A 22645-nucleotide genomic window follows, 5' to 3' on the forward strand; every position below is an offset into this window, starting at 1 on the left:
CATTTTAATTCGTGCACCAATTTTAATTTGAGTTGAACTTTATGTCCTGTTTTCGTATGTATATTTAATTCGTGCACCAATTGTCTTATTTTTATAGATGAGCTCATCGAGTGAAAGCCATGATGATTCATCTAGTGAGAGTGACAGTGATGAATTATTACTCCAAGTAGCATCAGCAGTTGCCCTCATTGCTATGCACCACAATGATAAGTATCTGAATAAAAAGGTGAGGCCCCCTCCATGACAAACTGGCTATCAATGGGTCATTAATCAACTACAAGTGAATAAAGATTGCAACAACATGTTTCACATGAATTGTCCTATTTTTGACAAGTTGCATGAAACATTAGCTGAAAATTATGGATTAAAATCCACAAGAATGATGAGTTCTGTTGAAGCTCCAGGGATGTTCTTGTTGATGTGCGGTGGTCCTTAGACATTTCTCCAAGTTGAAAACAGATTTAAGCTATCAACTGAAACAATTAGTCAAAAATTTAATGAAGTCTTGGAATATCTCAATCTGTTAGCTGGGGACAATATAAAACCAAAGGATGCACATTTTATAACAGTTCACCCAAGGCTTCAAGATGCTCATTTTCATCCCACTTCAACAATTGTATTGGTGCAACAGACGACACAAATATACGTGTTATTGTCCTGGCAACTGAGATGATTCCCCACATTGGTTGTCATAGATATCCAATGTAGAACGTGATGGCTATCTATGACTTTGATAAAGATTCACATTTGTTGTAGTTGGATGGCTGGTTCTACGCATGACTCTCGAGTATTCAATAATTCTTTGAGTCGATACTCAAATTATTTTCCCCATCCTCGTGAAGGTAAGGTCCATAAGTCTTACAAATAGACATATTACTTTTACCATTGTTATGTTGATATGTTGTATCACATTATTTTTATGTATAGAGAAATATTTTATCTTGTTGATTCTAGATATCCTAATAAAAAAGGTTTCCTAGCTCCCTATAAAGGCCAGAAATATAACATAACTGAGTTTCAAGGGGGGCATAAGCCAAGTGGACTCAAAGAGGTGTTCAATCATGCTCAATCCTCTCTTCGTAATGTAATTGAACATTCTTTTGGTGTGCTAAAAATAAAATTGCGCGTTCTATTGCATTTACCAAGTTTTCCAGTTGAGAAGCAGAAGAAGATCATCATTGCATTCATGTCATTTCATAACTTCATTTGTGATAGTGCTCTAAGTGATGAGCTATTTCAGATGTGCGACGAAGATGAAGAATGCATCCCACTGCTTGACTCATCAGGAGGAGGTGACAAAAATGGTGCATCATTAGATGATGGTGATATGCGTGCACTTTGTGATTTTATTGCAAATTCATTGATGGCTGGTAGAGAGTAGATGGGAATAGGATAAAGCACTAATTATTTTGTATGTGATTGATGAACACTCGTGTTAGGTTTAAGTTGATCTTTTGTATGTGCTAGATAAACAAATATCAGGTTGAGGTTATCCAAGTGCATGTTTGATCAACACACAACAGTATTAATCAAGCTCTACAAATAATCAAACCTTCATTATCCCCAAGGGTATTTCAGAGATTCCATCCAAACAGGTTCAGCTTAACTCTCTCACCATGTATCAAAAAGCTAGGTTACCAAACATGTCAGCTTCTCGGACCAGCGAGCTAGCTTCTCAGACCAGCAGCATCTGGAAAACTCTAGCTCCCCCAAATAGGGCCATAACGGCTAATTGCAACTATATTAGTGGAAATGAAAAATCAAATTCCAATAGAAATAAAAAATCTTTTAGGCCCCTTTTGGATTGTGGGACTTTTTCCCGAATCTTACATTTTCTTCATAAAATCAAACTATCTCCTACTTAAAAAAGCAGTAAGGTATGTTCTTTCACCAAAATATTCTTCTACCGATTCCTCTGTCCGTTCGATAGCTGTGCATTCGCCCGATCGGATGCTCGTGCCACACTCGCGCACCTCTCTTCTCTCCCCTCCCTTTCCCTTGCGCTGATCCCGCACACCTGCTCCACTCTTCTCTACCGCCCTATTTCCCTTTCATTGATCCCGCTCTCCCGCTCCAGCGCCACTCTGCCCTCCCCGCTCCCTTTCCTTCCACAACACACGATTATCTCACGTCACTCTGCCCTCCTCAATCTCCTTATCTGCATGCCCTGACGGCCCAACCTCGATCAAAAATTTGTTCAAGGATGTCTGCCCGCGTGATGATGCACGCCTCCTACTCTCGCGAGAACGGCCGCACACTCACCATCCTGGACCTTGCTGCCGCCCAATCCGCAGCGACGCTACGTGTGCTCGCCGCCAACCACAACGTCGCGGCCTCCACCGTCGCAAGCCACGCACGAGAGGCGACCTCCGAGTCCGCCTGCGCCACTGCAGGCGCCCAAGTGGGCATCCCAACCATTGTTCCACTCATCCGCATGGTAGACAGAGATGAAAGGTGATGCAGCGCTGTACAAGGACGCGTCTGCTCCAGTGGAGGCGCGGGTGCGCGACCTGCTGGGCCGGATGACACCGCGTGAGAAAGCGGCGCAAATGGCCTAGATCGAGCGCACTGTCATGTCATCCCGTCGCCCTCACCGATCTTACTGCCGGCAGCGTCCTCAACACCGGAGGCAGCACACCTCGCGAGCATGCCTCCCTCGCCAGCTAGGCCGGCATGCAGCGCCTTACGCTCCCGTCTTGCCTCGGCGTCCCCATCATTTACAACACCGACGCCGTCCATGGCCACAACAATGTCTACAGCGCCACCATCTTCCCCCACAATGTCAGCCTCGACGCCTCCAGTTATCAAATCACGCCCGTTGATGCCGCACCAGTTTGGCCGTTTCGCCGTACTAGCCCTTGTGGTGTTTTGCTCAGTTCTAGCAATCATATGTGTTGACCTCCCATGGACACGGAGCTCACGCATAAGATCGGCGAGGTGATCGCGCTTGAGGTCCACATTACCGGCATCCACTGGACCTTCGCGCTTTGCTTCACCGCGAGTAGAACTCAAAACCTTCTTGGTTAATTGGTGGTGTCTGTGTGGGATCTCTTTGATGTATGTGTTGGTTTGGTGCGTGTCAGGTTTGTCGGGATCTGAGGTGGGAGAGATGCTACGAGAGCTATAGCGAGAACCTAGAGATCGTGCACTCGCTAACCACCATCATCACAGGGATGCAGGGGCAGCCGCCGACAGACCACCCTCATGGAATGGTTACCCGTTCCTCACTTCGGCTAGGTACTTCAGTGGTGATGTTTAGCGTGTTCTTCATATGCCCACCACATGTTTGTGGAAATGCGTCTATGTGGTTTCCAAGGAGAACATACTTGCTTGCGCCAACATTTCGTAGGGGACGGTGGCACGAATAAGGGGATCAATGAGGGGAACATCATTTGCTCATATGAAGATTTGGAAGGCATCCATATGGCACCTTACCCTGATTGTATAGCTTAAGATGTGGCAACGGTGATGGCATCCTACTCTAAATGGAATGGGGAGCCATTGCATTCAAACCGGTATTTGCTGATTGATGTTTTGAAGGGCAAATTAGGCTTCAGGTAGCAGGAGCCTATGGTGATTGTTTGGTATATTTGATGTAAGCTTAGGTTGTGATTATGAATTGTGCTCTTGTTTTGGGGTTTTGTGGTTTCAGATTGTGAGGGTATTGATAGGCTCTGCGAGCCTCGAGGGTCTGATTATCGCTTTTTTTGCATTGCACAATCAATTAATGCGGGAATGGACATGGTATGTAGTTATCGAGTGTTCACATAAACTATGTTCTGCAGCTACTGGTTCTTCTGCCTTCATTGAGCAATCTACAGATGATACCTCACAGATTTGAGAAGTTTTTGGAGGATCTCGTGTTCTTGATGGAGACAGGGAAGATACCAATGTCTCGGATTAATGGCGTTGTTGAGCGGATTCTTAGGGTCAAGTTCATTTCTACAGTGTTCGAACATCCATTTTCATACCCATCTCTGCTAGACATAGTTGGTTGCAAGGTAACATTCATGTTTGTACATCTATTTTTTGTGTCATTTCAGTCAATACTTCTCCTTATTCTTTTGTTTGAGCTGTTTCATAATTGATATCATCAACCATAGATGATATGTTAAGTTGTTAACCTTTCAGGAACATCGGTTGCTAGCACGTGAGGCTGTTCACAAGTCTTTGGTACTTTAAAAAATGGTAAGAACCAGAAGGAACCGTTCTTTCTATTGGCAAAAATGTACAAAGATTACTGGTCGTAGGAACACATGCTGACGATCTTGGATATCAGTGCGGTGGGTGGTCGATAGCATGGCATGGAAATAGTGGGAAAATAACTCTTGGTAAGAAGAAACTCAGCTTTTCAAAAATAACTATTTTTGTATTAATAAGTTTTTTTATGTACTTTATGCAAATTTTTGTACTATCAACCAATTGTTCGGTCCAGAAGATTATATATTGTAGTATGATGGAAATGCTTATATGCTTTGCTTTTTTTATCAATTGCAAACAGGGGACTCGGCTTGGCAGTTCTGATCCTAAGGGATGTTTCAGTAAGTGTTTGCATCCAAGTCCTTGTATGTTACTTCCATTTTGTGCTACTATTTTTGTGCAGTTGATCCTACAAACATGCCCAGTTTTTTGTAAAATTCTATTTTACATAATTGTTTTGTTCTCATTATAGATTTTCAATTGAGCACTTCTTTTAAAACTTCATTTTTATTTAAAATTCTCACACTCGAAATGTTAACTACTTTCAGCCCCTGGTGGCACAGTGCAGATTCACTGGTCTTTTTGTTATGTTGATTTATTTTCCCTTTTTTATGTTGAGGAAAACATAAAGAAATGGGGAAAACATAAAAAATCACTACGATGTGAGCTATGAGAGCGAACTAGGGAGAGATGGGTCTCAGGTCTGTCGGAAGGGTTTATGTGTTGAGCTCAAGGTGGGCTTGACGACTGATGGCTTTCTTTTGGTTGTCTCCAGTAAAGTCATCAGTGCTTTATTATAGTTACAGGTAAGCACACTTGACTTCCTATTTCCTTTTCACAATTATAGCCCGTAGTAAATATTGAGCTGATACAATTATGATCACTCAACTATATTATGTCATGCAAAATATCTTTGCTTTCGATGCAACACACGTGCAATTCTCTATTTAATAAAAACACATATAGATCATATGGTTTGAATCCACCGAAAATTGTGTTGTTTTGCGAAAAACAAAAATCTATGAGTTGCCAACAGTTTGATATATGACTGACAACAACTGTTGTTTCACATTTCACCTATGGACAGATTTCTACTATAAAAAGTTGTTTTGCAGTGATATTCTTCAGAAAAATTTCACCTTTCATGGGCCTTAATACAAGGTCAATATAGTCAAAAGAGTCCTTATGCTGGTACGGTGGAGTTAGAAAGGATTCGCTAGATAAAAATTTTGGCTTATTTCTTATGCTTTGCTGATTTCTTCTTCACTTATAGGTCACTAAATAAAGTTTTTAGTTTATTTCTTATGGTTTACAACATCTTTCGGTTTGAACTCACAACTTTCATATTACCTTGTATTGCTTGGGTTTTTGTCGCAACGCAGGGTTACTTACCTATCATATCTAAAATGAGAAAAGCATGTTATACTGATTTCAACTATGGTTCTGAGATTTTCTCTGAAGGAATCCAAAACTACACTCGTTGAATATAAAATTAGAATAATAATCCTTGTATAGATGTATGTGTATTATGTCACTTTAATTTAATAAATTTTTAACGTCCGTTATATCACACGGAAAGATAACTAGTTCCTATAAAACGTCCGTACCATTCCTGTAAAATTGGTGCGTTTTAAATTATCCCTCCTTGGTGCGTTTTAAATTAGCCCTCGACATATCCATCCCCAGCCCCACCCTCCTCCTCCCCTCTCTCCGCTTCGAGCCACAGGTTCCCTCCTCCCCTGCCTCTCCTCGCCCTCTCCACCCACGACGAAACCCTACACGTGCGGGGCGTGAGGGAGAGAGAAGGTGGTGTGGGATCCTGCCCGCCCCATGGATGCCACGCTGTTGCTTTTGTCCGCCGACTGCGCGGCCGCCGCGGGCGGGCGGTGGCGGCGGCTGCCTGCTTCGCCTGCGGGGTCGCGGGTGGCTTCCCCTGGCCCCTGCGCGCGGCCCCAGGCCTCGGTCCGCGCCTCCGCCGCGGCCGCTGCCCCCGCCGCGCGCGGCCTACCGCACCACGCCTCCGTGGCCGGGGTCAGTCCCTCCCCGTTTCTTCGTTCTTGTTGTTAACTGTTTTAAGAAGATTATTTCGGTGTTACCTCTTGGTGTGTATTGGCAATTGGATGCGTCTAGGTTCTGGCGACGAGGGATTGAGGGGGCATCGGTTTTGATTTAGACAGGAAGCAACTCAATCGTACAGTTGGAGGGTGGATGCAGGATTGTGGATTTAAAATTTAATGTTGATATAGTTAGCATTTTGCACCTCTCAGGATCTTACATTTTGTCCGATCTTCTCGGTGTTGTTAGGGAGAAGCTAAAAAGTGGCACTAGCAGTTTTTTTTTCACGAACGTGCAAGATGTCATTTCATTATAGAGGAAGAAAAAACAAGGTACAACAGACCAACTCAACAAAAAGAACAAAGAAAAAGGAAAAACAAACCAGGCAAGAATGCCTGAGAAAAAAAGAAAAAGGAACACAACCAAGAACAACTAAGGACCAGCTAAAAAGACATGAAGATGAACAGCTCCAGTAGAATACCAAAGGGCCCCCTTAGCAGCGACTGAATGCACCACCATGCTGACGTTAGAAGTTGAGTTAAAAACGCAATCATTGCGATGCTTCCATAACTTCCAAGCCACAAGAATGATGAGGGAATTAAACTCTTTTCGGAATTGCTTATCAACCTGCTTGATTGCGCCGCACCACCACCCTAAAAAGGTCATCACATCTGGCTGAGGCGCCACAACTTGCAGCCCAAGCTTCAACAGGATGGCGAAGCAGACTTGATGGGCAAACACACAGGAGATCAAAATGTGCTGAATTGTCTCATCAACTTGATCATAGAGGGGGCAGGAGGCCGGTTGTGGGAGCCCCTGCTTAGGCAACTGGTTCATCGTCCAGCATCTATTAAGGATTGCAAGCCAAAGAAAAAACTTGTATCTAAGGGGTGCCAAAGTCTTCCAAATTCTTTTTCAGGGAGCAAAATTGATGGATCCGACAAACAAGGCATTGCATGCAGATTTACTCGAATAAATTCCAGACCGAGATAGTTTCCAAACATGTTTGTCCTCCACACCATACTGTAAATTGATTTCCTCCAAAAGATCCCATAGGTGAAGATATTCCACAAGAGCATTAACCGAGAGGGCGCCTTTGATGTCCAACACCCACCGCCGATGATGGAAGGGCTTGACCCACAATCCTATGATTAATAGATCGCCGAGGGACAAGTGAGACTAAAGTTGGGGCCAATTCAGAAATTGACTTGTCCTGCAGCGATCTATCCACCCAGAATTTTGTATTATGCCCATCTCCAATAATAGTGATGGTGGCTATATCAAATAAAGCCTTGGCATTAGAGTGCACTTGTAGTTGTAAACCCGACCAAGGATGAGAAGGCTCAATTTTTCGAAGCCAAAGCCATCTGATTCGAAGGGCCCAACCAAGAGAAGCAAGATCATGAATACCCAAACCCCCAAGATGGATTGGTTGACACACACGATTCTAGGAGACCAAGCAGCTACCACCAGAAGCTTTGTCCTTCCCTGTCCAAAGAAAACCTCGTCTCTTCTTATCTGTAGTATTAATAACCCATTTAGGAAAATCCAAAGCTATCATATGATAAATAGATGTTGCGGTTAGGACCACTTGAACCAAGGTTAGTCTTCTAGCTTTATTCATAAGATAAGCCTGCCAGCCTGGCAAATGATCAACCACTTTATCCACCAAAGGTTGTAGCTTTGCCTTCGGAAGTTTCTTAATCGATAGAGGAAGGCCCAAGTAGGTGCTTGGGAAACTCTTGACCTCACATGGCAGATGATCCTTGATGAGGGCCAAATCATGCTCTTGACATTGGATTGGAGTCACAGAGCATTTGAGAATGTTAGTCCTTAGCCCAGAAGTATTGCCAAAAATGTCCAATAGCTGTTTAATCAAACTCATATATGAATCTTTAGGATGAAGGAACATAACCACATCATCTGCATAAAGAGACACTATGTTGCATCCCCGACATAGAGAGTGGTTGCAAAAAACCTTCTAAGCATGCTCGAGATATTAACGAGTTTAATACATCCATCACAAGAATAAACATCATGGGGAAAGAGGATCTCCTTGCTTGAGGTCGCGCTGATGCAAAATGACCTCACCTGGCTCCCCATTAAGCAAAACACGGGTAGAGGAAGTGGAGAGCAAACAACATAATAGATTACACCAACGAAAACCGAATCCCAAACTCCGAAGTATTTCCAACAAGAATGGCCAGGAGACTATATCGAAAGCCTTAGAAATATCTAATTTGAGAAGAATATGTGGTTCCTTCCGCTTATGCAGACATCTCGCAGTTTGCTGAACAAGGAGGAAATTATCTTGAATGCAGCGACCATGAACAAAAGCACTTTGATTTTTGGAAACCATGGAAGGTAAACTTGGCGCCAAATGATTGTCCATAATTTTAGTGACCAACTTTGCAAAGCTGTGAATAAGACTTATAGGACGGTAGTCTTTTACCTGCAAAGCATCCAACTTTCGAATGAGAGTGAGATAGGCGGTTTTTAACAACTTAAATTTTGAACCCCGCCCTTGCTGTACTGCCAATAAGGCTCTCATCACATCAAACTTGATAATCTGTCAGCATGATTTATAGAAACGCCCTATAAATCCGTCAGGCCTAGGCGCTTTATCTTGTGGTAAGTCTTTTATTGTCGCCCACACTTCATCTTCAGAGAACAATTCATCCAAGAAAGCCAAATCATGCTGCTGCAGTTGAAGAGCAGAAAGGTTCAAAGAAGAGCTTCTTTGATCGGCAGTGCCCAGAAGATTATGATAAAAATCAAAGACGGTTCACTGCTTGTCCATCTGATTAGTGACAGATGATCCTCCACTTGAAGTTTAGCCACAAAATTCTTTCTTTTTCTAAATTGGGCCTGTTGATGGAAGGGGGGGGGGGGATTTGCATCCCCTTCCTTGAGATAAAGGATATGAGAACGTAGACGGGCAATAGTGTGTTCAAAAGATACCAAACCGAGGCAATGATGTTTTAACCTCCTGCGCAACCACTCCTCCATTGAAGACAAAAGTCGAGAGTCCCTAGCAATCTTGAGGCGATGGAGTACCTCCTTAGCCATGGCGAGTTGGATCTTAATATTGCCAACTTTCCTCTGACTCCAGCTTTGAAGTCCATTACTGAGGTGCTGAAATTTGATGTACAGCTGCTCCACCGGACAGGACACCACAATGGGAGCCTCCTAGTTAGACTGCACCGCCTCCTGGAAACCATGAAGGCTGGTCCAAAAACTTTCAAAAATGTAATACCTCTTTCCCCGAGTGTTGGTCTTAAGGCCGAGCAACAAAGGGCAATGATCAGAGACCCCAGAAGCAGAGCTTTGCAGCAAAGAGTCCAAAAAAATATCCTCCCAGTCAATTGAACAGAAGGCACGATCAAGCTTGACAAGAGTAGGGGAATCCTGCTCATTAGACCATGTGTATTTGTGACCCAAAAGAGGAATTTCTGCAACATTAATATCATCAAGCAAACGTCGAAAGTGACCCATCATGGCTTGATTGAGATTCAAGTTATTCTTATTTGCCGCTTGATAAATCAAATTGAAGTCCCTAGCCAAGAGCCATGGGCCGACACAAAGAGTTCGAATGTCCTTGAGCTCTTGCAAAAAATTCAGTTTAGCCTCATTGCCCTAAGGACCATAAACCCCATAGAACCACAAATTTTGATTGTCCTGCTCTGCAAAATGGACTAACATTGAATAAGTATCCACTCGAGAACCAGTGACTTGACAAACAATGCCTTTCCATGCAATTAAAATACTGCCTCTTCAACCAATAGCAGGTAGAGCCACAAATTGATCAAAATCTGAACCGAGCAAGGAGAGTAAAGGGTATCGTGACATTAGAGCAATTTTCATTTCTTGAAAACACACAATATTGGCTTTAGATGAGAAAACCACATCACGAACAGAATTGTGCCGAGCAACCATATTGAGGCCCAGCACATTCCAAATTAAAATGGTAGAAAACGACATCAGGGGTAGAAAAAGCAACCAAAAAAGACAGGAACTAAAGAATTAATTCAACAACAGATCAGCCGATCGAAATTGATCAGCGTCATCCGTTTTCTATCCAAAAATTGCTGCTAAAGCCAAGAGGTGAGAGCTAGATAGAGGCGTCTTGAAGAGCTTGCAGTAAGCATCTTGAGCTTGCTGGTTGACCCTAACAGTGTTGGAGATCAATCCCAGACTTTTCATCACCCTCCTTTGAGCATCCGAAACTGCAAGGCCAGGAGAACACGGGCTTGCCCTCGCAACACGTCTACTGCGCCGAGGGACCGAGCTTGTGGGAGCCACCTTCCTTTGCCTCTTTTGAATCGCTGGATTAGACAAAAGGCAATCCACCTGCTTGGTGATGCTTGAGACAAAAGGATGACAAGGAGTGCTTGGCGGGGAGGCGGCCAGGGAAGGAGACTCAGGGGCAGACGCGGGCTTGACAGGGAGTGCGGAGATCCTGATGGGGAGTGCATCGAGGAGGCAGGCGCAGGGGGAGCAACACGGGGGTCCAATACAAGCACCCGCCGTCGCCTTTTGGAATACACCAGTAGAGGCTTTGTGCCCAGTCCAACCGAAGGAGCCGCATTATTGAGACCAACGTCTGAAGACGCCAAAACTAAATCCGGAGTTTCGTGCCATTTTTTTAGCTGTTGGGACTTGTCCTGCAAGCCTTCCCTTTAGCACCTCTTCTACATACTGCATTTTCGCAAATGAATGCTTGGTTGGGAATGCTGTCGCATTTTCTATCTGCATCGACAATTTAGCATTTTGATCACCTATGGTATTAAATGATTTGAGTGGGTGCTGCTTGTGCCCTGCTAAGCTTTAAAAGGCAATATTATACCCATCATGCTCCAATTTGCTACTAATTTGGTGCTCCAAAAAACTCCAATCTTTTGTGGGTCACCAACACTTTACGAAGAGAGATAAAATAGCACAAGAAATTCAAGCTCGGTCAGCCGAAATCCTACCTTGCTGAACATCAGTTTCGCAATCACCTGCAAAACTCTTTTTTACCCTTAAAGGCAAAACCTTTGATCTGATTCTGAGAGAAGAGAGAGGATCTTAAGGGCCTTATGGACTACACATGATCGCAATGGTACAGCTTTTCTTAATCCTGTCACTGAAGGGCCGTAAAAATCTGAAGCTACTCCATCTCTGATACGCCTTTGAAGAAGCCCACTGCCTATCAGCACCAAATCTCGTCCTTAAACTACCAGAATAATGCCTTGGGTGATGTTGAGAATATTCGTAAATCTTATTAAATTAATATCACTTTTCTGAAGGAGAAAAAAATTATTGTTTGCTTATGACTGAACTGACCCTTATGGTAGAATTTTTGCGACTTCAGCAGATCACATGCTATTAGTAATTTATAGCTAGAGTTCTTCAATTCGTTTTTTGTTTATAACAAATAACCAGTTAATGCTTCCTTTAATACCACTTGGGAGGCAAAATCGCTGCTGTGGATTTTTTTTTTTTCGTTTGAGAAAGTGCGAATGCATGAGAGCTTTCTCGAACCTGCTTGTATCTTGTTAGCACATCTTATATAGTGTCATTTGTTTTGCTTGAATTGCAACGTGGCAAATAGCGACGATACATCGATGATATGGCATGATAGTGCCGAAAATTAGGCTTGGCGTTAAAACTCAAAACTATACACTAATATCGCGATTGCCGCATTTTGCCAATTTATCGCATTTATCGTTGATATATCGTGACACCAAGAATGATGTGTCACTGATATCTGTTAATTATTCTAGAATGGGGTAAACAATGCTGTTAACCTGTTTGATCTTCTGGTTAAACTATTAAGGAGTGTAGATTCTGATGTACCTGATATAGAATTTCTATTTGGTGGTTTGATGGATGCAAAAAAATAAATTGCTCTGTGATTTGATAGCAAGAAACTAAATATAGTGCCATTTGGAGAATAGTTAACATTAGAACCTTTTATGTTTCGAAAATCTTGTGTCATCATACACTATAAAGGAACATGACTGATAGATTTGGTGCTCATTGAATTTATATTGAGAACACACAGCAGCAAAATAATCGTTATGAGAAATGTTTTAAGACATATCTTTTGCATAACTACACATGCAGGATTTTAGAATAACCTTCTCAGTAAGGAACTTGGCCTCCAAATTTACGTAATTAAATTACTTATGTAGCTTTGTCATAACTATTCAATTTTCTGTTTGCAGATGAAAATACTTTTAGTTGTTGTTGTATTGAATATCTGTTAGTTGTTGTTGTATTGAATATCTGTTGAACTCTGAATTTCTGGTTGCTCAGCAATCCAGTGGAATTTACACTGTTGGTGATTTTATGACCAAAAGGGAAGAGCTCCATGTTGTGAAACCAACGACTTCAGTTGATGAAGGTGCCTTTTTTGCCTATGTTGTGCTTGTTTGCCTTAGTTTTTATCATTAGAACTTGACCACTTAATTTTGTTTTTGAGCAGCTCTTGAGATGCTGGTGGATCATAGGATAACTGGCTTTCCTGTTATTGACGATGACTGGAATTTGGTTGGTACAACTATTATTTCCTTAAAGCTACTTTCATTTGATGTGTGTCTGACACTGTTACTCTCAAATGAAAATAATACTTTTTGAAAATTCTATAGATAAACACAATTTTCTTCTTGGTTTGCTCCTTTTGTCTTCCTATATTTCATCTCCTTGCTAGTCCTACAAGGAATGTTTCTGTAGCATAACACAGTTTGATAATATTTCTGTCATTTCCATCCTTCTCCTTAAGGAACTTTCACAAGATCAATTTGTCGCTCTATGTTGGGATCAGACTTCTGACCTGTTTGAACATTTAAAGATTTGGCATGTTCTAAATGTTTGTACTTTATTTAGGAGGAAAGGTGTCTCCAGAAAATGTGTTGCTGACCCATTATGACAATATTTAGTACAATGCTATAGGTGGCTGGATTAGATAAGATCTATTAGGACTGTAGCACAGGGTTACTGTATCTTTTGTTTGTGACTTGGATATCAAATTAAATTAGTTAGAGATAAGATCTATTAGTTAGTCTTAGAGATAATATTAGTTAGTTTAAATTGTTATGGACGACTCCTATACAAAGGAGGACACAACATCTATCGTAATCAAGCAAAAGAAGAATTAATCTAAGTCTTCTCAATCTATAGTCTAATCCTTCCCCTAGCAACCGACACCGCCCGGCTATCCTCCCGGCGGATGTTTATCCCTCCAATGATCCTAGTAACATAACAAATGCATAGAACTGTTTCTTCATACTGTGTTGTTGACATAATGCATATCACATTGACTTAACCACACTTTCTTCATGATATTACCCTGTAACAGCACAACATTCATTTGGACTTCAACTTTTTTCCCCACTGCAGGTTGGCGTTGTCTCAGATTATGATTTATTAGCACTGGATTCAATATCAGGTATTTATTTCCAGAATTGTTGATGATGTCAGTCATTATTACATAGCCGAAACTTCATCTGGTTGCATCAGCATTGTGGGGTGGAGCTGTAGCAGCGCTGTTGATGGCAGGATTGTTTACCTAAACATTGTTCATCTAGGATCCACTAGCGATGTATTAGTTGAAAATTAGAGATAGGAAACTATTTTACTTGTTAGATTGGTTGGTTTCATTGTAGTTATATTTCATTAGAGATAAGTTTACATAATTTAGGCTTTTGAGACTGTCTCTTACGGTCCAAGTCTAGTCACCTATGAAAGAGATAGCCTTCAATGCATTATGAATCAAGCAAAGAAGAATTTGTCCTTCCTCTCCCATGTTTACGTGGGAAAACCCCTTTGTTTTCCGGTAAGCATCTCTCCAAGCACGTGCATGTCAGAATCCTAATATTCTCTTAATCTAACATGTATTCCAACTCCCCTTCCATTGTCCTTATCTCCATCAAGCCGTCTAGTCGTCCTCTTTTATTATTTTTCTTGAACACGCAGGAGAGTTTCTTATCTTTGTATTAAAGAGAGAGAAGGACCGCCCAAATACAGGTGCACCTCCAGAAGGAGGACACAACACACACCCTACAAAGATTGGTTAAACACATGCGCAACAAAAAAGAGAGAAAATCCAACCATTAAGAAGGGCTCTAACCTGACCACAACGCTCTAAGCCCCTTGGCCCTAGCCATACACCAAAGTTTAGCATCCTCTCGGATGTTGTGTAGAACATCTTGGTTCCTTGGTGCCGCTCCGTTGAAGACACAAGCATTATGATGTTTCCAAAGCCACCAAGCCCCCAAAATTACAAAGAGTTGAAACCATTTCAGAGTGGCCTGTCAACCCTTTTAGATGCATGTCTCCACCAATCCGCGAACACTGTATCCTGATGATCTAGTGTGACATTCTGAAGGCCAACTATCCTGAGCAGCTGGAACCACACTTCACGAGAGAAGACGCAATTGGTGAGGAGATGTTGAGCTGTTTCATCCTCCTGATCACATAAATGACACGTGCTGGATGCGGCAGACCATGATGAGCTTGCATATCGGCCGTCCAACAACGATTACGGGTGACCAACCACAAGAAAAGCTTATAACACATGAGTGCCCAGGAATGCCAAACTCGTCGCCATGGTTCAAAGGGGATGGCACCAGTGAAGAAGGTCCTGTAGGCGGACTAGGAGAACATGCCTGAGGAAGAATGAACCCAGAAGTGATGATCTTCTTCTTCTGGCTGTAAAGTGATCTTAAGAGTATCCCAAAAATGCAAGTATTCAACCAACACTGTAGCCAGCAAGCTACCCTGAATATCCCGGATCCATCGGCGGTCTTACAAAGCCTGAGCCACAATTCGTTGTTTAAGGGCATGCTTAGAAACTGCAGCGATCAAGGATGGAGAAAGTTTTGCAATAGACCGGGCGCCCTCTATATGGAAGCTATCCTATTGTTAATACTGGAGCTAACCATCATGCCTTCCGTTGCTGAGAAAGCGTCAATAATCCACTACTTGTTTGACAATATCCTTACTGTGTTGTCTCCACAACCATGAGATGGATTCTTTATATAACAAGCCAACACATTCTTAATACAATAACACAATATACTTAATCACATGTTCGATTCTTATTGGGTTTATGGAAATAGTTGAAGTATTTCAAGGAAGTTTCCTGTTGATATAACTTGAAGTATATTGATCGATATAAAGACATTCAGTTCAATATCAAACATGTCACACATGGCGGGCAGTGGGCTGGTGGTCACCTAACTTGGCTCCCAACTAGCTTGTCACTAGTTTGAATCTTCTCCTCCCCCTTATTTTTATTGTTGCATGTGCACAACCTGCTTAGCATCACATTCCATGTACACTCTCGATGTGGCCGGTTTTTAGGTAATTTTCTGCTCTTTTTTGTGCATAATCGGGCAGTGCAACCGGTTTTTCATTGTTTGATTCTGGTTTGATTAGGTCATGTAGGGCCTTGGTTCACTTTTTCCGGTTGAACCACTGGCCCTGTCTAGTTCTAATAATTATGCTCATCAACTTTGCTAGCATTTGTTAACTTTGTATAGATTGACAAATGATGGATAGGTTACATTGAGGCCCAGTGGGCACTATATATAGAGGTGGATGAGGGAAACCCTAGGACTAGGAGATGACTCTAATACACTTGACTATTATACCCTTAACACCCCCTCCCCCCTCGAAGCGTGCAACTCTTGAACAATGTCGATGCAAAACAAACTCCACAAGAGGGGCACTGCCTTCAGACTTGTACTTTCAATATGAATCTTGCTTTTGGAGATTTTGAACACGACGAGAATAGTGATGTGTAAAATCAAGCGGAAGGGAGTATAGAGAAGTCACTGCTGCAAGACGGCAATTAGTGAGACAATATCATGATGACGATCAAGACGGCTATTGATCATGACGTGTAGCAAGACGGCTACGAAAGGGACCAAGAGAGCGAAATCGCATCAATGATGACGACGATGATAAGATTAGCCTAATCGATGGGACTCGGCTAACCACAAATAAAACGGGGCAAATGGCTGATTGACAAAATTTGTGAAATGACATAGCTTTGACGGATTGAAGGAGTGCAACAGACTTGAATGGACTCAGTGAAAACAAAGATTGACTAACATGCTAGCAGTAGCATGCAGCTAGGGTATTGGTAGCAACAACGAAGACGATCTCTAAATAGCAAGCAATAACCACTAGCAACAGATTTGGGCGTAGTGGAAAAACAATCTAAGCAACAGTGGAAGAGGCCCGATGACACTGAAGCGAAGGTGGCCCTGATGTGTGACGAAGGTCGCGATGAAGAATAGCCTAACGAAGGCAACGATGGAGTAGGTCCGGCGGATCTGATGACAGAAGACCAGATCGGAAGAAACCGATGGTGCTGAAGCAGGTTGTGCAAAAGGAGAGATGAGCCGCAACGAAGACGATGTAGATATGCTGCAGGCGAGGTGGATCTCGCCAGATTTGCCTCAGATTGTGGCGGCGAGGCTCTGTTTGGTGGGGCACGTGCGAAGACGACCTTGGAGACCCACCGGCTCTCGTAGATCAGCGGTGGGAGGACGATCTCTATGGCCTCGATGGGGTTGAGGACGAAGACGGTCTGGCCGCCGAAGAGCGCGAGCCAGTTGTTGCTGGACCCGACGCATCGACTGTCGAAGATGATGGCCGTGAACTTGAAGGACCTCCGAGTGGGCAGCGACGCGGCATAGGGGCATCACTAGGCATCGTCGGCCACAACGACGAGCGCCAGGGACAACGGTGAGAGCGTGCAGTGCCATGCATGCAAGCACGCTGCGTGCTGGCATACCACTTGAGGTCGAGGCAGTGTCCGATGCTGCAGAGCAGGTTAGGGGGTAGGTACGCCCAACGCCAGAAAAGCGCCATGGCAATGGGTGGATTGCTAGGATTTGAGGAGCAGGGTTGGTCCCGGTCGATTTGGTGGCCAAGGCGATGAGGAAGATGGCCACAGGATGGCGCGGCGACGGCAACCTAGAGTGGCGCGGTGGAGCGAATGATGGCTTGGTGCGGTCTGGCGAAGAGGATTTTGGCCTGGCGACACAACCCGATGGAGCATCGACGACATGGAGTGGTGCAGCGAAACAGATTGATTTCGGTGCGGATCCGATTGCGAGGACATTGGCTTGGCGGCGGGGATGGGTGACGCGTCTGGCTGATGCCGACGTAGATCCGATTGGCGGCGAGAGGACATGCGTCTGGAGGATTTGCGACAAGTGATGACGAGTCTTGATGGAGGACAGGGTGGTGATAGGCCGCGACAGATGGACGACAGCGGCCAGACAGGCCGCTAGAGGAGGCCCGTGATGGCGATGGAGACCTGATCCGCGACAGGTGTGTGGTGCGGACGATGACGGGCGTGCACGCGGACGAATCGTTTGGGCTGAAGGAGTCAACGGCCTTAGGACAACGACAGCTTAGATGGATTTGGAATCATGGGTGGATTAGATGGGACGTAACCCTAACAAGGCTTTAATAACATGTTAACTTTGTATAGGTGGACAAATAATGAATAGGTACATTGAGGCCTAATGGGTACTATATATATAGAGGTGGATGAAGGAAACCCTAGGACTAGGATATGACTCTAATACCCTTGACTGTTATACCCTTAACAACATCAATATCTCTAACTTGGAGAAAGCAGGCTGCCACCACATTGCAGCCATCTTCCCGACGCTGCTGTTGATTGACATTGTGCCATTTGTAGTGCCAATCGTGATAGGTGCTTTGAGTTTGATCACAACTCACAAGGTCAATGCATTTATCCAAACATCATAACATTGAGAAATCACAACAAAGAACACTCCTCACCTGCACCATACCAGTTTCACACGTCTGCAATGTCAAATCATTGCAAGGTGTACCTACCATCTCTATCAAGTATCGTCACAATCTTGCTGATCTCTCGTGCAATACAGGGTTGACATTTTTCCCTCTTGCTTCCATGGGCCCTCGTAGGGCTTCAGCCGTGGTTGCCAACATGCAACTTGAAGATGAGATGCCTGTTCGAGAGGAATGTTGTGATGCGGTGCTGTAGAAGTAGTATCCAGATGCTATTGTTCATGGTGTACCGTAGCACCAACTTACTGTTCAAATGGGAGCATCCATCAATATTAGTTGTAATTTGAGATATGAACAATTTGTTACCTTGTTAGTTTGGTTGGTTCTTTTGCAGATCTATTCCATGTATTTTTTCTTGTTTAGAATTTGTTTCTTAGGGTCAGGTTCAAGTCATCCCTCTGAAAGTGATAGCCTTCCACCAATTATGATTGAAGCTAAAAAGGATCTGTCCATCCTCTCCCTAATATTCTCTCATTCCTACTTAAGTTCTAACTTCCACTTTCCGATGCCCTAATACTCGTCAAGCTTTCTTGTTTGGGTGTCTTGCCTTCTTTTGTTTGGTAGTTATCCCAGCACTAACAAAGAAATATAATACATAGCCGGTCTACTAGCACATGAAAGACAACTGCTATATCATTATGAAACGAACTACAGAAGTCAAAGATTATAATGCTCAAATTATAGTTCTAGAACCAAGTGCCAAACTCTCATCCCACTCCCTAAACAGCTGGCCTTGATGTTTGAACCTGTACGATATTCAACGGCCTACAAAGATTGAATGATGTGTCCTAGCTCATTTTAGGCCCCATCTTATAGCTTTTAACAATAGTAACTATCAATTAAATTTATATCATTTTCACACTGTTCTTTTCTCAGCAGTTAGCTATACAATGTATCTGACACCTTATACTGGCTCATGTTTTGAATTTCTTGTCCTTCAGGAACTGGACTACCTGAAGCAGACATATTTCCTGTGGTGAACAGCACTTGGAAGGTACATTTTGAAAGGCCTGAAATGATTATTGATTTGATTATGTTGCATGGTTATGTATCTACTTTACTATGTTGGCTTTAGTTTTCTTTCCAGGTCAATAGCGTCCATGATTCATGTTAAAATTCTTAACAGCCGTAATTTCTGTGATTTAGGCTATCTCTATATTGAGATAATAGCCATCAAAATTAATATTTTGCTACCATGTCTACATTTTAATCTATGACTGGCTGTTTGGCTGGTAGGTTAGTGCATGTCTCCTCAAAGTTGATCTGTGATTTATGGTGGTATGGCTAGCCAGCGCTACTTTTGCTAATATGTATTATTTGTGGTTTTGAGTCAAGTTTCATGTTATTAGGGATGAAAATGGAACGGAAAATTCCCAAACCAATAGATATCGTTTTCCGCTTTCTATCGATCAATTATGATTTTCTCAGGAATTCCTTCTCGAAATCAGAGTCAAAAACAATTTTGTCTATCCACCGATTGCTTCTTTGGAATTCCGATTTCAATAGGAATGCTACCGAAAACTACTTTCGGAAGCGATGCTTCTTCTCCTTGCCCTGGGTCTTCTTATATAGCATGCCTACACCTCGAGACTGTTTCGCTTGGCGATGCGTGAACTAATTGCCTACGCATGGTGCCATGATATGCTTATGCGTTTGCAGTTGACTGCCCCCCCCCCCCCCATGGGTTCCCAGTGGCCTAGTACTAGGAATTCACAAGAGCAGCATTGCTCTGTTTGGCCCAAAGTTCTTTCTGTTCTTTTCTTTTCCAGTTCTTTTTTGCTTCTCAGTTCTTCACTTTTCTTTTGCAAAGTATTCTGACCATCTAAAAAAGGATATTCCCTGATTGATTCTTCTCAGGACAAACTAATTTATTATTCAAATACCTTGTTCAAATAATTGTACTGAGTGACATGTCTATAAAAAGTACTGGTATTAAAATTATGTCATGTTGGTTGTGGTTTTTTACGATTTTATGTCATGTATGAGCACATTGTATATCATATTGGTTGTCAAACTTATTCTCATATATGTTTGTGCGGCTGTATGAATATATGGCATGATGTTAAATAAATTGTGAGTTATATAGTGTCATAGTGTGAATATATAGTTGTATTTAGTCAAACAATTGAAGCTATGGTGCTACAATTTGGTGTCTTTGATCTGAATTATTGGCTCCCAATCGATATTAGCATGTTTCCACTCCGATGGCTTTGTATCCGTTTCCAGCATTATTGTTTTCGATTCCAATTTCGGAAAAATGTGAAAGTGAAAGTGGTTTAGGACTTTTTCCGATCGATTATGACCATTTTCATCCCTACATGTTATTCTCGCATCAAAATACACTATTCAGTTCAACTTGAATTTTGTGGGAAGGGAAAATTGCAAAAACCCACTTGATGACGGGGAGGCTTTCATTTACCCACTCACAAGAACTTTCAGTTCAGTGTTACACCTATAAAATTAAAGTGTTTTTAGATACCTCCTTAGATCCATATGTCGCTTTGACTGTCACACGTGTGCGCCACATGACTATAGATCCTGCTGCGTCGCCTCCGTTGGCTTGTCCAGCGTGGTGGGCAGGTGCATTGGCTCCTCTCCATAGCTCTCACGGTTCAGCTCCACTGCATCGCTGCACTCCCAACTCCCGAGCTCGTCACCCCAACGCCACTCTGCCGAGCGCCCCTTTGCTCAGCGCCGATCATCTGCCTAACGCTGAATTGGCCAGTATCGATCATATGCCCAATGCAGAGGGCCTGATCACGCTGATCGTGGCTACGTTGATCTCGGTGATCGAGCTGATTGGATCAACTCGGGCTGATCGTCGTGAGAGCTATGGAGATGAGCCAATCCATAGGCCTGCCATGCTAGACGAGCCAACGGAGGCCACACAGCAGGATCCGTGGCCATGTGGCGCACACGTGTGACGGTCAAAGTGATATATGGATCCAAGAGGGTATTTGAAAATATTTTAAATTTACAGATATAAGACTGGACTAAAAGTTCTTGTGAGTGGGTAAATGAAAACCCCTATCATGCAAGTGAGTTTTTGCAATTTTTCCTTGTAGTAAACTCACTCACCAAAACTATTGCTTACATCCGATATTTGTTCAATTGATTTGCCAGATGTCACCGTTTTTGTTGTGTTATCTCCTCTCGGGTAGGAATATTATCTAGATTATGTACTAGTATCCTACTTGGATGTGATGTCACTGTCAACGAGTTAGAAAATTAGTCAATGATATTGATGTAAATAAGAAGTTGACAGTTCTCCAAAACCTTTTCAGTGTACGCCATCTTCATGCGTTGTATTTGTAGCTTTGCCTTTTTTTTTTGTGGGCGGGGGATTGTATTGGTATCTTTTCTTTTTCATGTTTTGACTTCTTACTACTTGCGTAGACATTTCGTGAGATCCAAAGGCTCTTGAGCAAAACCAATGGGAAAGTTATTGGTGATGTTATGACCTCTGCACCTCTTGTGGTGCGTGAAACTACTAACCTTGAAGATGCTGCGAGGTATACTTGGATCACTGTATGTGATTCTTACCAACTTCTTGGTTGCTTTCTCCAAAACATATTCTGTATCATTCGCTGAAAGTGGTTGTATTTCATTCCACAGGTTACTCCTCGTGACTAAATACCGCAGGCTCCCAGTAGTTGATAGCTCAGGCAAATTGGTGAGTGGACTGACCTATTTTCCTCTTTGGTTCTTTTGCTTATAGTTATGTTGTCTTGAAACAAACTTCTATCTGTAAGGTTGGGATTATTACAAGAGGGAACGTAGTCAGAGCTGCCCTTGAAATAAAGAAAAAGGTTGAAGGGAGTCTTTGAACTGGTTGCTGTTGGTGATCCTTCTTTGCTGCTACATGGGGAGCTCGGGGTCGAACTGAAGCCGTTGTTGGAGTAATTAGTTGGCGTCGCCATGCTTATGTACTGCGAGCATCTGAAGCTTGTATATATATAGTACTGATTTATATGTTGCTGCTGTTCTTACTAGATTCAGTTGCATCGGATTCATAGCAGAAAGGCTTGTGGTTACCAATTGTTTGTCTGAACTGTTTAGACCCGATGGACTCTTCGTTAGGAGATGTTTAGCCCCACACTGGTTTCACGTACTATGTATTCTGGGGCAAGGAAATCTTTGCTGCCTTTCGCTCATTCCTAGGTTCCTACTGCGCAGCAGGTGATTTGGTAAGTTTGGGCAAGCAGGGGCGGTGAAAGGTAGCAGAGTCGATCTCAATAGGCGGGGGAGAGCGGAAGATGTGGCGACACGCGGATGTGCGGCGGCGGGTGCGTTCGGCTCGGGCCATTTGACCGGATAAGCTCAACCACTAACACGGGTAAGGACGCGACTACTGCCGGCCTGTGCATCCGTTAAACCTGCCGTATGCACTCCTAGCCGATTCTTATACCCACCTATTTCCGTTTCTGGCGGCTCCGCGCGGGGAAAAAGAGCACGCAATCCTGGCCAACCTGCACCTGGGCTCGCTGTTTCCTGTACACCACTACAGGACACCGATCCCCCAGGCCCCGGCCCCGGCCCCAGCCCCAGC

The 22645-nt window shown here is 43.2% G+C and overlaps 1 protein-coding gene and 1 pseudogene across 2 annotated transcripts; both read left to right on the top strand.

Moving 5' to 3' along the window:
- The first annotated feature begins 2447 nt into the window (after positions 1–2447).
- Positions 2448–4684, top strand: LOC133898541 (uncharacterized; annotated as a pseudogene).
- Positions 4685–5856: 1172 nt separating this feature from the next.
- LOC133898762 (CBS domain-containing protein CBSX1, chloroplastic-like) lies at positions 5857–22147 on the top strand. Of its 2 annotated transcripts, none has more exons than XM_062339466.1 (8): positions 5857–6231; positions 12556–12643; positions 12725–12789; positions 13639–13687; positions 19038–19090; positions 21493–21624; positions 21712–21769; positions 21849–22147. In XM_062339466.1, exons 1-7 carry the CDS (start codon positions 6031–6033, stop codon positions 21727–21729), a joined length of 606 nt encoding a protein of 201 aa, XP_062195450.1. In that variant the 5' UTR covers positions 5857–6030; the 3' UTR covers positions 21730–21769; positions 21849–22147. The 2 variants fall into 2 exon arrangements, with proteins under 2 accessions (XP_062195450.1, XP_062195449.1); XM_062339465.1 differs by having other exon boundaries at positions 5859–6231; positions 21493–21608.
- Positions 22148–22645: the final 498 nt, after the last annotated feature.

Source organism: Phragmites australis, chromosome 18 (genome assembly GCF_958298935.1).
Source record: "Phragmites australis chromosome 18, lpPhrAust1.1, whole genome shotgun sequence".
NCBI classification, from domain to species: Eukaryota; Viridiplantae; Streptophyta; class Magnoliopsida; order Poales; family Poaceae; genus Phragmites; species Phragmites australis.

What these genes read in the sequence shown, in the direction of transcription:
- LOC133898762 (XM_062339465.1), top strand. Translation starts at nt 6,031, where the DNA reads ATGGATGCCACGCTGTTGCTTTTGTCCGCCGACTGCGCGGCCGCCGCG. An exon ending in ACCACGCCTCCGTGGCCGGG is followed by an intron (nt 6,232 to 12,555) that starts GTCAGTCCCTCC and finishes CTGGTTGCTCAG; the next exon opens with CAATCCAGTGGAATTTACAC. An exon ending in TTGACGATGACTGGAATTTG is followed by an intron (nt 12,790 to 13,638) that starts GTTGGTACAACT and finishes TCCCCACTGCAG; the next exon opens with GTTGGCGTTGTCTCAGATTA.